At 40.9% G+C, this 17,337-nt stretch overlaps 1 protein-coding gene across 4 annotated transcripts in view; it reads left to right on the top strand.

The window, feature by feature from the left end:
- The window catches only part of LOC110121671 (contactin-associated protein-like 3), an 89,701-nt gene that overhangs the window by 46,094 nt on the left and 26,270 nt on the right, over window positions 1–17,337 (top strand). For all 4 annotated transcript variants that reach the window (XM_070464614.1, XM_070464615.1, XM_070464617.1 and 1 more), the window contains exons 8-12: window positions 6,603–6,773; window positions 7,454–7,672; window positions 11,386–11,625; window positions 12,349–12,579; window positions 16,980–17,113. In XM_070464614.1, the coding sequence (XP_070320715.1) occupies window positions 6,603–6,773; window positions 7,454–7,672; window positions 11,386–11,625; window positions 12,349–12,579; window positions 16,980–17,113 (995 nt within the window). The remainder of the gene's footprint in view (window positions 1–6,602; window positions 6,774–7,453; window positions 7,673–11,385; window positions 11,626–12,348; window positions 12,580–16,979; window positions 17,114–17,337) is intronic.

The following is a 17,337-nucleotide window of genomic DNA, read 5'->3' on the forward strand; positions in this document are numbered from 1 at the left end:
AAATATCGCGCAGCAGTTATCTCAGGACGCCGGGAAGCAAACAGTAGCGGGGAACAGAAAGCAGAATTCACCATGCGCTTCCCTCCATCTCTTAGCCATGGGGTCACAGAGGGAGAGAGTTCCGGGGGAAGTCCTCTAGTCCTGCCTGGAGGAGGCGACAGGGAGCTCCTGTCAGTAAGCACAGGCATCTCATCCCTCTCACCCTTATCTCTGTTTTCTGAGGTTCCAGTTCCCGGGCAACCCCATGGCAACAGTGGCAGAAATCGCCTCAGGAGCATGCATGAGACGGGGCTCTGACGGGACAGCCCTGACTCCCAAACAGTGGCAGACTCATGTTACTTTTGTTTTCCTTCTCTGCTCCCCATCACTTGGCAATGGATGTAGCTACAGGAACAGAAGTAAATAGGAAAGCACAATAAAGCAGGTAAATAGAGCCCTGGTTTTCTGGCTGTGTGAATGAAGAGAGCCCCAGGGAACTGGAAAGTATTCCAAGTGCACAGAGAGGAAAGTGATGCTATAAGTTGTTCATGAAGTCCTGGGTTCACCTGCGAGCTTCACCTGCCTCAAACTGGTCCTAATTATAGACCAAGAAGTTGAGAATGAGTGAAGAAGCTACCATCCAGGACTCAGACTGGCCACCGTGTGGCGCAAAGGTGAGGCAGATCTGAAAAGCACTGCAAAAACTTTGAAAACTGGACTGCCGTAGGAGCCATGGACCACAGAGGGAAGGTTGAAATGTGTGGGCAGATCATAACCAGGCCAACAGGACTGGAAAATAAAAATATCAACATACTCCTTGAATTTAAACAAAGCTCCCAGTTTGTTAACATAGTATTGTAAATATTTAAGAAATGATCCAAAATTATTAACATACAAAGAACCAGAAAAATCAGTTTGCATAAGAAAATGTAATCAATAGATAACCAATAACACAGAGGTTAAAATTAACTGATAAAGACTTTAAAACAACTATTACACAAAATTGTAATGAACAATAAGAAATGCTTTTGAAACAAATAGAAAAAGAGAATGTTTCAATAAAGAAATAGGCTATATAAAGGAAGCTAAAAGGACACTTTAAAACTGAGAAGTATGGCAATGGAACTAAAAGATGCACTGGATGGGCTTAAGTAGAAGATTTGAGATGGAACAGCCAAGGGCCTTGAAGATAGATGAATAGAAATTATCCAATCTAAGCAAGAGAAAGAAAAAAAGATTGAAAAAAATGAATAGGGTCTCAGGGGCCTGTGGGTTAATAATAAAAAATATAATATTCATGTAATTGAATTTCCATAAGAAGAGAGGAAAAGTGTTGGTCCTGAAAAAATATTTGAAAAGATAATGGCTGAAAACTTTCCAAGTTTGATAAAAGAGACACTGGGAAGTTGAATGAATCTGAAACAGGATAAACTCAAAGAAATTCACATCTAGACATATTGTAAGCAAACTGATGAAAACTGAAGACAATGAGAAGAATTTTTTGAAAGCAGCCAGACAGAATGATTATTCATTGCCTATAGGAAAACACCCATTCAGATGACAGTAAGTTTCTCATCAGAAACAGTAAGTTTCTCATCAGAAATATGGAGGCCAGAAGGAAATGGCAAGATATTTCTACTTTGAAAGTATTGTCAATTGATAATTCTGTGTTCAGCAAAAAGATCCTTCAGGAATGAAGGTAAAACTTTTAAATATCTCCAATGAAAGAAAACCAAAAGCATTCATCGCCAGAAAGCATCCTTTAAAAGAATTTCTAAAGGAAGTTATTAGAAAGGAAATGGTATCGGAAGTAAATTTGGAACTTCAGGGATAAAACAATCAGCATTAGAAATGGTAAATGCCTGGGTAATTTAATAGATTATTTTCATATTGAGTTATTTTAAATGTATCTGAGGACTGAAAGCACAGCACTATTTCACGGGGCTTTTATTTTATATAGATGTAATACAAGTAGCAACGACATCAACAGGAGCAGGTGAGGGTCAGACTGTTTCCAAGGTTTTTACAAATCACCTAACATGATTAAAATACAGATTTCAAGCAGACTGAGAAAGTCAAGTATATATACTGTAATACCTAAAAGACCAATTGAAAATCTGCTACAGACAAATACAAATAGAATACGGGAAAGTATTTAAATAATCCAGAAGAAAGCAGAAAGTGGGAAGCAGAAGAACGAAACTAGGACAAACAGGAAAAAACAATGAAATGAAGAACTGACATATCAACATTCGTATTTAATGTACGTGGTCTAAATAACTCATAAAAGACATTGTTATGACTCAACAGTATACTGTCTGTAAGAAGTTCAGTTCAAATATAATGACATAATAAAATAAAATGATGAAGAAAGAGTTTCTATATTACAATTTTTACTTGAAAGCAAAGTAAATTAATAGATATAAAAAAGAACTAGAAGACCTAAGAATCTTAAATATGTATGCAAATAACTGAGCTTCAAAATACATAAAGCAAAATTTGACAGGATGGAAAGGAGAAATAGAGAAATGCATAATTATAATTAGAGTCTAATTCTCCTATCTCATTAATATATGGAACTAATACAGGGAAAATTAGCAAGGATATAGAAGACCTGAATGACACCAGAAACCAACTGACATTTATAGATATACGAACAATAAAATACACATTCTTTTCATTTTTTTTTCCATTTATTTTTATTAGTTGGAGGCTAATTACTTTACAACATTGCAGTGGTTTTTGTCATACACTGAAATGAATTAGCCATGGATTTACATGTGTTCCCCATCCCGGTCCCCCCTCCCACCTCCCTCTCCACCAGATCCCTCTGGGTCTTCCCAGTGCACCAGGCCCGAGCACTTGTCTCATGCATCACATGAATCTTTAACCCAGAAACAGCATATTCTGTGTCATAAAACAAACCTTAGCAAATATTAAATAATTTAAATCATACAAAATGCATTCACCGACACAATCAAATTAAATTAGAAATAAATAAGAAAGATAGAAAGAAAATCTCCAAACACTTAGAAATTAAACCTGAGATCCTTAAATAATACCCAAGTCAAGGACAAGGCCTCAATAGATTGGGTAATACATTTTTGAACTGAATGAAAATTGAAATACAAAATATCAAAATTTGTAGTATTAAATTTTGTTATAGCAGTGCTCAGAGGGATGTTTGTAGCAATAAATACTTACATTATTTAAGAAGTACTTATATTATTAAAAAATATCTCAGTTCAATAATGTAAGCTTTCACCAAAAGAAACTAGAAATAGAAGGGAAAAATAAACATAAAACAAGCAGAAAAAAGGAACTAATAAAGACAAGAATAGAAATCAATTAAATTAAAAGCAGAATACATACTGATCTATAATAGTTAAAAGTGATTCTTCTTATACTCTTTTAAAATACTGATAAAATAGTTAAGCCTCTAACTACTCAAAAAAAGATAAAAATTATCAATATGGGAACTGAGTGTTGGGATAACACTGCAGACACCCCCAACATCAAGAGTATAAAAAAGTACACTACAAACAGCTGTGCAAGTATTACATCTATTATATAGATGAAGTGGACCAGTTCCTTGAGAACCACTAACAACCAAAACTCACTCAAGATGAATGAGACAACTGGAATAGACCTAATAGTATTAATGGAATTGAATTTGTAATTAAAAACCCTCAAAAAAATCCAGACCAAGCTTGATTCACTGATGAGTTCTACTCAAGAAATAATACCGTATCTATAAAATCTCTTTGAGAAAATAGAAGAGGAAATTCTTTCCAACATTTAAAGTAGAATGTTGTTCTGATATTGAAACTAGACAAAGGCAGTAAAAAGAATGATAACTATTAACAATGTTATTACTAACACAGACACAAAAAATATCAACAAAACAGTAACAAATAACCCAGGATTCTACATTTTTTTAAAGGCACCACCACCATCTGCAGTTTATCCAGGATGCAAGGCTGGTTCAGTGCTTGGAAGCTGATCAATGATTTTTTTAAATGCACCACCACCATCTGCAGTTTATCCAGGATGCAAGGCTGGTTCAGTGCTTAGAAGCTGATCAATGATTTTTTTAAAGGCATCACCACCGTCTGCAGTTTATCCAGGATGCAAGGCTGGTTCAGTGCTTGGAAGATGATCAATGATTTTTTTAAATGCACCACCACCATCTGCAGTTTATCCAGGATGCAAGGCTGATTCAGTGCTTGGAAGCTGATCAATGATTTTTTTTAAAGGCATCACCACCGTCTGCAGTTTATCCAGGATGCAAGGCTGGTTCAGTGCTTGGAAGTTGATCAATGTAATCTACCATGTTAACAGTCTAAGGAAGAAAAATCATGCCAGATGCTTTTTCTGTATCAATTAATATGAACATTATAATTTAAATTGATAAAATACCAAATTAAAAATTATAATTTATATCATAATAGCATTTATAATGATGTTCTTAGCAAACTAGGTGTAAAAGAAAGTTCTTTAGCCTAATAAGACAGTATCTATACAGAAGTATCATAATTATTAGTAAAAAACTGGATGCTTTTCCCCTCAGGATGGGAACAAGATGAGAATAGCCAATCTCACTGCTTCTATTCAACAATATTTATCATTGTCTTAGCCAGGGCAATAATGTAAGAAAGAAAATAAGTGCATAAAGACTGAAAAGCCAGAAAGAAAAGTCTATTTGACATGCACACTTGATTGGTTGGTCAGTTGTTTAGTCACTAAGTTGTATCCAACTCTTCCGTGACTCTGTGAACCGAAGCCTGCCAGCTTCCTCTGTCTATGGGATGTTCCAAGCAAGCATACTGGAGTGGATTGCCATTTCCTTCTCTAAGGGATCTCCCCATCTCAGGGATTGAACCTACATCTGCATTGCAGGCAGATTCTTTACCACTGAGCCACCAGGGAAGCCTGCATATACGATTGCCTACATAGAAAATCTCAAGGAATGTACTACCCAAAACAAACAAAAACCTTATTAGGTCTTATAAGTGAACTCAACAAGATCTCAAGATGCAATGTCAACAACAGACAAATCAGTTATATATGCTAGTGATGTAAACTAGAAACCAAAATCTATAAGAGAATATCATTTTCAGTATCTCCAAAGAACATATAATACTCAGGTATATGTTTAACAAAAACATGTATAAAATCTGTAAACCAAATAAATGACTAAATACTGAAGAATCAAAAAATCTGAATAAAGGAAGAGATACACTGTGTTCATGGATTGGAAGACTCAAAGTAAGAAAGATGTCAGTTGCCCCCAAGCTGAACACACTCTTCACCAAAGAGGGCATAAGGTGGCAAATAAGCACATGAGAAGACGCCCAACATCGTTATCTATTAGAGAAGGAAAATTAAAACCACAATGAAATACTACTTTACATCAATTTGAATTGCTAAGATAAAAAAGTATGTATACTAACAATGTAAAATGCTGGTAAAGATATAAAACAGCTATATCTGTTACACATTGATCATGGGAATTAAAAATGGTATGATCACTCTGGAAAACTGTTTGGCAGTATCTTATGAAGTTAAACGTATACTCACCATATGACCCAGGCATCATGCTCCTGGGAATTCACCCTAGGGAAATGAAAACATGTGCTCACACAAAAGCTGTCCACAAAGCGTGTGTTCCTGTGGCTGCGCTCAGCGGCCCAGTCGTGTCTGCCTCTTTGCAACTCCATGGGCTACGTAGCCCACCACCAGGCTCCTCTGTCCATGGAATTTTCCAGGCAAGAATACTGGAGTGGGCTGCCATTTCCTACTCCAGGGGATCTTCCTGACCCAGGGATCAAACCTATGTCTCCTGCATTGTCAGGCAGATTCTTTACCACTGTGCCACAGAAATTTTTAGAGCAGTTCTATTTGTAATTGACCAAATTTGGAAACAACTTTAGTGTTCTTAAATATGGATAAATAAACTATGGCACATTCATGTGATGGAATACTACAGAGCAGTGAAAAAATAATAGATATTGACATGCAGCATCTCAAACGAATCTCAGAGGCTTTATGTTGTTGCATTCTGCTTGACTCCATTTATATTTTATTTGGGAAAGGTAAAACTGTAATACAGAGACTAGTTCATGACTGCTAGGCTGAGGGGTGGGTAGAGGGTGTGACTATAAAGAAATAGCAAGAGAGAGTTTTTTGGGGTGATGGAACTGTTCTTTATTCTGATTTTGATGATGGTTACAAAAATCCATGCCTGTGTTAAAATTCATATAACTGTAAAAGTCTGTAAACTTTACATAACTGTAAAATCCTAAAAAGTCAATTTTACTCTGTGATAATTTAGTTTAAAAAAAGAACAACAACAAAAAAAACCAGGCCTTTACTAAAGTGATTATCCATCCACTCACTTGCAGCCATGTCCAGATTCTTAAGCCTCAAAAGAATCACTATTTAGACATTCATCTCATGGCCACATGTTCAGAAGACTCCCATAAGAAGGCTTGTATGGATAAATAATGCGTTGAATGGATAAATAATGCATTGAACAGTAAAAATGCTAGAAATATAAAAAGCAATTGTTACTTGTATTTTACTGCTATTGTCATTGTCTTTTATTTTCTTTTTGTAAACAGATTCATTCTGGAATTCAGCTTCTTTCAATACTGAGAGTTCATACCTTCATTTCCCCACGTTCCGAGGAGAGCTTAGTGCTGACGTATCTTTCTTTTTTAAGACCACAGCCTCTTCAGGGGTGTTTTTAGAGAACCTTGGAATCACAGACTTCATCAGGCTAGAGCTGCGAGGTGAGTTGTCCAGTCAGCACAAATCCACTGGGGTACTCAGCGATTAACAATAACCTTGCCGGTAACCTAGCTCCTAACACACTGACATGCTTCCTTTGTCAGTTATATTTTTTCTTAAATACTAAGTGGAAAGTGAAATAGTGATTCCTGCGACACACAACAGTCTGTACAGTTCCTTGTCTTAATTCTATGTGCAAAAAGGGTATTAAACCAAACTGGTCAAATAACTTCTTACTAAATCACAACATTATGTGATTTAATTGACTAAACACATTGTTTACATATATGTAGACAAAACTTAATGTCTTGCTATCTGAAATTCACCTAGTGCTTTAAAAACTACATAAAGGTTTAAGCCACCTTTAAATAAAATCACTTCTTTGTATAAAGTTAGATAAAATAGTAGTTTTGTTTCCGTAGGTAAATATCTCTATTGCTTAGGGCTTAGCAGGATGAACAGTAAACTCTGGGGAGAAATACTTTAAAATCAGCTTCACTTTTCTTTCTCCAGGATACAGGTTCCCAACCCCTCCCCAGCCAGCTCCGACTGGCATCTGTCTGCATCCCTGGCATGTCTTCTTTCATGAGAAGCATGTCATAGTACTTTTTTCAGACCTACTCAAGACTAAATTTTCTCTCCTGTGGGTGAACGCGGGCATGTCTCCTATTTTTATTTGCAGCCCCAACAGAAGTGGCCTTTTCCTTTGACGTGGGGAACGGGCCTCGTGAGGTCACGGTGCAGTCCCCCACTGCCTTTAATGACAACCGGTGGCACCTCGTGAGGGCCGACCGCAACGTGAAAGAAGCGTCCCTCCAGGTGGGCCAGCAGCCGCGCAAGACGCAGCCCGCGCCCGCGGCCGGGCACGCCCGCCTGCAGCTCAACAGCCAGCTCTTCGTGGGTGAGTGCTGCCGGCGTCCGCCCGGCTCTGAGCGCTAGGACCCCGCACGGGCAGACCGCCGCTGCGGCTGCTCCGACTGCTGCGGGCGCCGGTGGGAGAAGGGGGTGCTGAATAAAACCCTCCTTAACTCTCCCCTTCTCCCGCTGTGCCGTACGCGCCTTCTCTGTTTCTGCGTCTCCGTTCTTCCCCTCAGAGAGGCTCATCAGCACTTTTTCTAGATTCCGTACGTATGCATTAACACACGAGACTCGTCTGAGCCCAGCCTGGTGCTCGGAGATTCTGCGATTACCTGGAGGGGTGGGATAGGGCTGGGAGGGAGTCTCAGGGCGAGGGGAGATATACATATGTCTATACAATTATGACTGATTGACACTGCTGTGCAGCAGAGATCAACACAACACTATAAAGAAATTACGCTCCAATTAAAAGGTAAAATGAAAAGAAAAACTTCTGAACTGAAAAGGAGCTTTGAGACTGAAACTCCATGCAGGCAGCTCCATAAAGCAGAGCTCGGACCGTGCCGTGGGTAACTTACATCCAGGGGATGACGAACCAGAGGCATTCACAGGGGCACCTCCTGCCCTGGAAAGGGGTCCTGGGGAATCTGAAGTGGCAAAGCTAAAAACAGAATCTCACTACCAAGTGAGAAGAACGCACGGCCCAGTCCCAGGATTTTTCTGCCCCCATGGAGGCACCCGCATGCCGACCTGCGTCAGCAGAAGACACTCTTCCAGTTTTCATATCAGGTGAAGGCAAGGGTGAAGGTTGATGCGGAAGTATCTGGCTGGGATGCAGTCCCTGTGAGTAGGCTGAAGATCAGTCATCCGAAAAGAGGGGGTTGGGCTGGGGTCGCAGGGCTAAGATGGAGCTGGTGAAAAAGAGTCAGTGTGGTTTGGCCGCACAGACACCGTGTGCGAAGAACTCATTTAACTTATCTCTGCCGTAGATGATGTGACTCAACGGCTCGGTCACGTCCGATTCTTTGCGACCCCATGGACTGTAAGCCAGCAGGCTCCTCTGTCCGTGGGGTTCTCCAGGCCAGAATGCTGGGCTGGTTGCCATTTCCTACTCCAAGGGGTCTTCCTGACCCAGAAACTGAACTCACATCTCCTGCATCTCCTGCAGTGGCAAGTGGGTTCTTTACCACCGGGCCACGGATTATTACACCCAATCTACAGACGAGATCATGGAGGTTCAGAGACATCAAGGGACTTGACCACAGAAACCCAACAGGAAGGGAAAGCCAAACCCTTGTTGGACTGATCCCCAGGCTTGCACTCAGTATCATAGGCAACTTATGTTTGTTTCAGTTACCTCTTATCTCTACTATTTATTTTTTAAAAAATAGCATTTTTTAATCCATTTCTCTCATTTCACTTCTCAGTGAAGTCAGAGAATCAGACTTGTAATTGGGACAAAATCCTCCAATGTCCCCCCAAAATCAGACAGTAGGAGGCCAGGCCGAGAGAAGCAGCCTCATGTGACTCTGCACAGCAGTATTTAATCCAGCCCGGCGCCAGGCTCCTCTCCGCCCTGCTCCCTCTCTGCTGCTCTCATTGCAAACATCTTGTTTAGAACCAGAGTGGACTCATTATTCTGCTGTCCCTTCTTTAAAGATAAATGTGTAGTGGAAGTCTTCCCTCTAATTTACTTGCTTAGTCTTTATTATTGTTTGTTTTTCCCAAAGGGAGAAATAAGTTTTGCTACATTGCTTTTTAGACAACTCTATTCTAATTTGGAAACGAAGCAGATTAAGGAAGTAGCTCTCACTTGGTCTGTTCTCACGTATTTTAAAGTAAATAAGGACACAGTCCAATTAAAAATGGATGTAAATCACAAATTAGCACAGAGTCTGCTTTGCCAGAAGTTACCTACTCCAATGCTCAGGACCTGATGCTGTTGAATGAATTTGTGCGTGCGTGTGCGTACGCGTGTGTGTGCGCGCGTGCGTGTGTGCATGTGTGCACGCGTGTGTGTGCGTGCGTGTGTGTGCATGTGCGCGCGCGTGTGCGCGTGCGTGTGTGCGCGCGTGCGCGTGTGTGTGCGTGTCTGTGCGCGCGCGCGTGTGTGTGCGTGTGTGCACGCGTGTGTGTGCGTGCGTGTGTGTGTGCATGTGTGTGCGCGTGTGTGTGTGTGCGTGCGTGTGTGCGCGTGCGTGTGTGCGTGCGTGCGTGTGTGTGCGTGCGTGCGTGTGTGTGCATGTGTGTGCGTGCGTGCGCGCGTGCGTGTGTGCGTGCGTGTGTGCGTGTGCGTGCGTGCGTGTGTGTGCACGTGCATGTGTGCACGCGTGTGCGCGCGCGTGCGTGTGTGCGTGTGTGTGCGTGTGTGCATGTGTGTGTGTGCGCGTGTGTGTGTGTGCGTGTGTGTCTGTGGTACAGCCCATGGCACCATTAGACTCAGCTTCAAGCTCAGTTAGTTCTCACTGAGTCGAGGAGGCTTCCCTGAAAGTTGTCAGATTGTGAATGAAACTGAACAGTTCTCTTTTCTGATTTAAATTCTGAGGATTAATTAACAGAATTTCTAGGAACAAAGTTTGAATGGAAACCTGCCTAGAGCCAGTGTTTTCGTTATGGCGATGTTTATAAAGCTTGAGGTGTTAGTTGAAAATTCAATGAATCAGGATCTTTGGGAATAAATCCAAAATCTGTTTTTAGCAGGTACTTCAGGTGACTCCTGTGCTCCCATCTTTATTATTTTCACATGATAAATGATTAAAAATAGGGAGATGTATATTGTTTGGTTAATGTTATACCACCTAACCTCGCAGCTGCCAGGATGGAGTGTGAGAGGCCTGAGGTCCTCAATTTCAGTTTTACCTCTTCTGCCGCCTCTTTCTTTGGTCTCTTCTCAGCTCCTCTTCACAGCTGTATTATTCAGAGCTCATTTAAGTAAGGATTAGCATTATATAACACACACACAATATAGGGTTGGCCAAAAAGTTCATTTAGCTTCTTCTATAAGGTGTTACAATAAATCTTAAATAAACTTTTTGGTCAATTGAATACATACATTTGTAATACATCTATTATACAAAAATATATATGCACAAAAATTGTAATATATATAAAATACATGTACAAATTTATATACCACACATTTATAATATATATTACATTGCAAAGATTTTTAACTATATAACCTTTATTATACATGTCATTGTTTATAAATTTAAACTTTAAAAAGAATCAGTGGTCTTCATTTTGTCCTTTAAGAGAGGAACAAATGTAAAAATGTGTTTCTAAATATTTTAGAATAAATATTACCAAGTTCACCTTAAAAAAATATTTTCATTAATGCTTTTAACTCAGTGCCATTTGATGATTCTTAACATTCGATCACAGACTATGTTTTCAGAATTGTATTTGTTCATGAAACTTTAAGCAGTGACTTTTTTGTCATTATCTATATGGGGCTTCCCTGGTGGCTCACAGTAAAGAATCCACCTGCAATTCCTGGGGCGCAGGAGATAGAAGTTTGACCCCTGGGTGGGGAAGACCCCCTGAAGCAGAGCATGGCAACCCAGTGCAGTATTCTTGCCTGGAGAGTCCCATGGACGTGGATAGAAAAGCCTGGTGGGCGACAGTCCACAGGGTCGCAGAGTCGGACATGATGACTGAGCAGAGAGCAGAGATACGGCCTCAGCTCAGCATGAAGGTGAAATCCTAGATAAGACACCGAGGAACGCGTTTGCATTTGCAGTGTTTCCCTTGTAGGTGGAACCGCAAGCCGACAGAGAGGCTTCCTGGGGTGCATTCGGTCTCTGCGACTGAACGGGCTGGCCCTGGACCTGGAAGAGAGAGCCACGATGACCCCAGGAGTGGAGCCAGGGTGCCCAGGACACTGCAGCACCTACGGCCACCTGTGTCACAACGGGGGGAGGTGCAGAGAAAAGCGCAGAGGGATCTCGTGTGACTGCACCTTCTCTGCCTACGACGGGCCGTTCTGCGAGAGCGGTGAGTGTGCCCGGGGAACAGCCTGCAGGCAGCGCAGGGAGCCCGAGAAGTTCCTGAGGATGCTCTGGCATGTGACTGCAATGAAAAGATGAGGCAGTTCTCTGTGCTAAGTTGAAATAGAATTGTTTCTATCCCGAATGCCTCCATTTCCCTTGGGAGGAGGTAAGCGTGTATTCTTAACAAGGCTATGACTGCTTCTAGTGGATCAGAGGGGCATCAGTGAGGTCTCCTTGAGGAGTTTAGTTACAGTTTACTGCTGTAGTAAACTTTAACTATACGTTAACTAACTATACACTGGACATTTAATTTTGCATTTTTGAGGCAATAATAAAATATTGTTACTCAATTCTGGGTTATGGGACTATGGAGGGATTATCTCTTTACTTAAGCTTTATTATTTTCCATCTTAATATCTTTTTAAAATTAAAAAACAGCAAAGGCGGAGTTCCCTGGTGGCCTAGTGGTTAGGATTTGGTGCTTTCACTGCTATGGCCTGGGTCTAATCTCTGATCAGGGAACTGAAATACTGCAAGCTGTGTGTCACAGCCAAAATAAAAACAAATAATACTAAACCAAAAAATACTCGGCAGAGTATGACATTATTATTTTTCTCTTTTGAGATATTTGAGGATTAGAGATATTCTTTGCACATACAGAAATATACATAATAAGACACATGCACTTACATATTGCTAATACAACCCAAATCGCTTGCCATTCCAGACATTTCTGCCTATTTTGGAGCTGGCTCCTCAGTGATCTACAATTTTCAAGAACATTACAATGACACCTTTAGCAAGAACTCCAGCTCCTTCACGGCCTTATTTCATGAGGATCTGACGTTGACAGGAGAAATGGCCACACTGAGCTTCCGGACCACAGGGACACCCAGCTCACTGCTCTATGTGAGCTCATTCGACGAGGAATACCTTTCAGTCATCCTTGCCCCAAACGGTGAGTGTCTACTTTAAGAACCAGAGACTGACTTGGGTGGTGTCCAAGTCCTGGCTGTTGTCGATAGTGCTGCTGTGAGCACTGGGAGACACGTATCTTTTTCAATTATGGTCCATCAACAGAGGAATGGATAAAGAAGATTCAGAGCAGATATGTGAAAAAATATTACTCAGCCATAAAAAGAAACAAAATTGGGTCATTTGTAGAGATGTGGATGGACCTAGAGAGTGTCATACAGAGTGAAATAAGTCAGAAAGAGAAAAACAGATACTGTACATTGATGCATACCTGTGGAATCTAGAAAAGCATGTAGATGATCTTATTTGCGAACAGAGACACAAACATAGAGAACAATTGCCTGGATCCCAAGGGGGAAAGGGTCGGGGTGTGAAAAATTGGGAGGTTGAAATTGACTTATATACACAGCTGATACTATGTATAAAATAGTTAACTAATGAGAACCTACTGTATAGCACGGCAGTGGGGGTGAGGGAGTCTTGCCTTCTGCAATGAAATAATTAGTGTCACTGCACGGATATGCAGCACCACAAGAGGTGACCCTACACATGGACATCACCACAGTCAACACCAAAACCAGACTGACGATATTCTTTGCAGCCGAAGATGGAGAGGCTCTATACAGTCAGAAAAAATAAGACCAGGAGCTGACTGTGGCTCAGATCATGAACTCCTCATTGCCAAATTCAGACTTAAATTGAAGAATGTAGGGAAAACCACTAGGCCATTCAGGTATGACCTAAATCAAATCCCTTATGATTATACAGTGGAAGTGACAAATAGATTCAAGGGATTAGATCTGATAGACAGAGTGCCTGAAGAACTATGGATGGAGGTTCATAACATTGTACAGGAGGTGGTGATCAAAACCATCCCCAAGAAAAAGAAATGCAAAAAGGCAAAATGGTTGTCTGAGGAGGCCTTACAAATAGCTGAGAAAAGAAGAGAAGTGAAAGGCAAAGGAGAAAAGGAAAGATATACTCACCTGAATACTCATCTGAATGCAGAGTTCCAAAGAATAGCAAGGAGAGATAAGAAAGCCTTCTAAGTGAACAGTGCAAAGAAATAGAGGAAAACAATAGAATAGGAAAGACTAGAGATCTCTTCAAGAAAATTAGAGATACCAAGGGAACATTTCATGCAAAGATGGGCACAATAAAAGACAGAAATGGTAGGGACCTAACAGAAGCAGAAGAGATTAAGAAGAGTGGCAAGAATACACGGAAGAACTGTACAAAAAAGATCTTAATGACCCAGAAAACCATGATGTGATCACTTAGCTAGAGCCAGAAATCCAGGAGTGTGAAGTCAAGTGGGCCTTAGAAAGCATCACTATGAACAGTTAGTGGAGGTGAAGAAATTCCAACTGAGTTATTTCAAGTCCTAAAAGATGATGCTGTTAAAATGCTGCACTTAGTATGCCAGCAAATTTGGAAAAATCAGCAGTGGCCACAGGACTGGAAAAGGTCAGTTTTCATTCCAATCCCAAAGAAAGGCAATGCCAAAGAATGCTCAAACTACCACACAATTGCACTTATTTCATGTTATAGCAAAGTAATGCTCAAAATTCTTCAAGTGAGGCTTTAGCAGCACATAAATCATGAACTTCCAGATGTTCAAGCTGGATTTAGAAAAGGCAGAGCAACCAGAGATCAAATTGCCAACATCCGTTGGATCATAGAAAAAGCAAGAAAGTTCCAGAAAAACATCTACTTTTGCTTCATTGACTACACTAAAGCCTTTGTGTGGATCACAACAAACTGTGGAAAATTCTTAAAGAGATGGGAATACCAGATCACTTTAGCTGCCTCCTGAGGAATCTGTGTGCATGTCAAGAAACACCAGTTAGAACCAGACTTGGAACAATGGACTGGTTCAGAATTGGGCAAAGGAGTATGTCAAGGCTATATATTATCACCCCGCTTGTTTCACTTATATGCAGAGTACATCATGTGAAGTGCTGGGCTGGATGAAGCAAAAGCTGGAATCAAGATTGCTGGAAGAAATATCAATAACCTCAGATATGCAGATGACACCATCCTTATGGCAGAAAGCAAAGAGGAACTAAAGAGCTTCTTGATGAAAGTGAAAGAGGAGAGTGAAAAATTTGGCTTAAAACTCAACATTCAAAAAAAGGAAGATCATGGCATCTAGTCCCATCATGTTATGGCAAATAGATGGGGAAACAATGGAAACAGTGACAGACTTTATTTTCTTGGGCTCCAAAATCACTGCAGATGGTGATTGCAGCCATGAAATTAAAAGACGCTTGCTCCTTGGAAGAAAAGTTATGACAAACCTAGACAGAATATTAAAAAGCAGAGACATTGCTTTGTTGACAAAGGTCAGTATTGTCAAAGCTCTGGTTTTTCAGTAGTCATGTGTGGGTGTGAGAGTTGGACCGTGAAGAAGGCTGAGTGCCAAAGAGTTGATGCTTTTGAGCTGTGGTGCTCAAGAAGACTCTTGGGAATCCTGTTGGCAGCAAGGAGATCAAACCAGTCCATCCTAAAGGAAATCAACCCTGAATATTCATTGGAAGGACTGATGCTGAAGCTGAAGTTCCAATACTTTGACCACCTGATGTGAAGAGCTGATTCATTGGAAAAGACCCTGATGCTGGGAAAGATTGAGGGCAAGAGGAGAAGGGGATGACAGAAATGAAATGATTAGATAGCAAGACCAACTCAATGGACATGAGTTTAAGCAAACTCCAGATATAGTGAAGGACAGGGAAGCCTGGCATGCTGCTGTCCATGGGGGTCGCAAAGAATGCCTGAACAACAACAACATACGTAAGAATTGTATCATAAAGAAGGCTGCCAGCCAAAGAATTTCATACTGTGGTGCTGGAGAAGACTCTTGAGAGTCCTTGGACAGCAAGGAGATCAAACCAGTCCATCCTAAAGGAAATCAACCCTGAATATTCATTGGAAGGACTGATGCTGAAACTGAAGCTCCAATACTTTGGCTTCACCTGATGCAAAGAGCTGACTCATTGGAAAAGACCCTGATGCTGGGAAAGATTGAGGGCAGGAGGAGAAGGGGATGACAGAGTACGAGACAGCTGGATGGCATCACCTATTCAGTGGACCTGAGTCTGAGCAAACTCTGAGAGATGGTGATGGATAGGGAAGCCTGGCGTGCTGCAGTCCGTGGTGTCACAAAGAGGCAGACACAGTTGAGAGACCGAACAACAGCAACACTGTTCATTTCGAAAGACGGCATCTCATTTTCTATGTGGAAGCTATTTCCTCCTCCTTGGAAGTGAAATCATGAAGTGTGTTAAATCACATCAAACCCAGTTTCCTTGAGCATCGGGTAAATGTGATTGTTCTCTACCCATCAGAGGTTGGGAAGTCAGTCATGCCCTGTTGCCTGTGTGCGGGCTGTTACTTCAGTCGTGTCTGACTCTGTGACCCTGTGGATTCCAGCCTCCAGGCTCCTCTGTCCATGGGATTCTCCAGACAAGAATACTGGAGTGGGTTGCCATGCCCTCCTCCAGGGATTTTCCCAACCCAGGCATCAGACAAGAGTCTCTCGTTTCTCCTGCGTTGGCTGGTGGGGTCTTTACCACTTGCGCCACCTGGGAAGCCCCCTTGCCCCATCTACGTATAAAGAAAAGTAGAATGAGTGTTCCCTAACCCACGGTCACCAGGAAAAGAGCAGAACTAACACTCTCCCATTAGAGAATAAAGCTAAGCTTCAGCCCTTTCTCATGGAGAATAAAGGGAGAAACTTCTGGAAAAGATTCCTACAATCACTGACCAATAGGATCTATTACAGATGACACCACAGTGCCGGGTGGAGAGTGCATCTGTGAAGAAGAGCAGTGTGTGGATTGGGAGATTTGGATATTGTAGCAAATCACTCACTTTTCTGTTTTTGCTATTTCTTGATTATGGTAGAAACATTAGAAAATATTTCTGGTTGTGCAAAAAAATAATGTGAATGTCAGTGATACATTAAAATGCATTAAAGTAAGTCACATTAAAAGAAGTTATGCTTGTAGAAACTGAAAGTTAATACAAAATTGCTTGAGGTTTTACCATTTAATAATACGAATACCACATGAATAATTAACTTCAAGCCTCACTTGGTGTTTTCATATGCTTAACTTGGACTTTTCCCTCTGGTTCAGGAAAATGGAAGAACTTGGAAAAAGACTGTTTGGTCTTGACTTTTAAGACTGTGTACTTGGATTCTGAATTTGACCCCAGAACAGCATATAAATAATTGCTAGTCTGGGAAAAGTGACTGTATGCACTCAAGTAAAGGCTCCATAGATTCAAATTGTATTAATTTTTTTAATGTGCATTAGGACCTGCATTGCTAGTTTTTATAAAATTCCATTTTAGCTAAAATGTCATTTTTCTCTTCTTTAGGAAGTTTGCAGATCAGGTATAAACTAGACAGACACCGAGAACCTGATGTTTTTAATTTTGGTTTTAAAAACCTGGCTGATGGGCAGCTTCACCACGTGAGGATTAACCGAGAAGCAGCAGTGATGTTTGTAGAGGTAAGGTCGTCAGTTCAACAGCAGCAGCAGTAATCAAAGTCAAGATGCTCAGAAAGGATGACTTAAAGCCAAAATTTGATAACAAATCCTAATGAACGAAATGCACATTCGGCACTGTCCTTCCGTTAAGTCTAGGGAAGGAAACGTAGGCACGGTGTTTTATTTCATTTAGCAATGTTAGTCTATCAAGAGATCGTCAAAGTTTTTTTATTAACATTTGACCT

This window comes from Odocoileus virginianus, unplaced genomic scaffold, assembly GCF_023699985.2.
Source record: "Odocoileus virginianus isolate 20LAN1187 ecotype Illinois unplaced genomic scaffold, Ovbor_1.2 Unplaced_Contig_34, whole genome shotgun sequence".
NCBI classification, from domain to species: domain Eukaryota; kingdom Metazoa; phylum Chordata; class Mammalia; order Artiodactyla; family Cervidae; genus Odocoileus; species Odocoileus virginianus.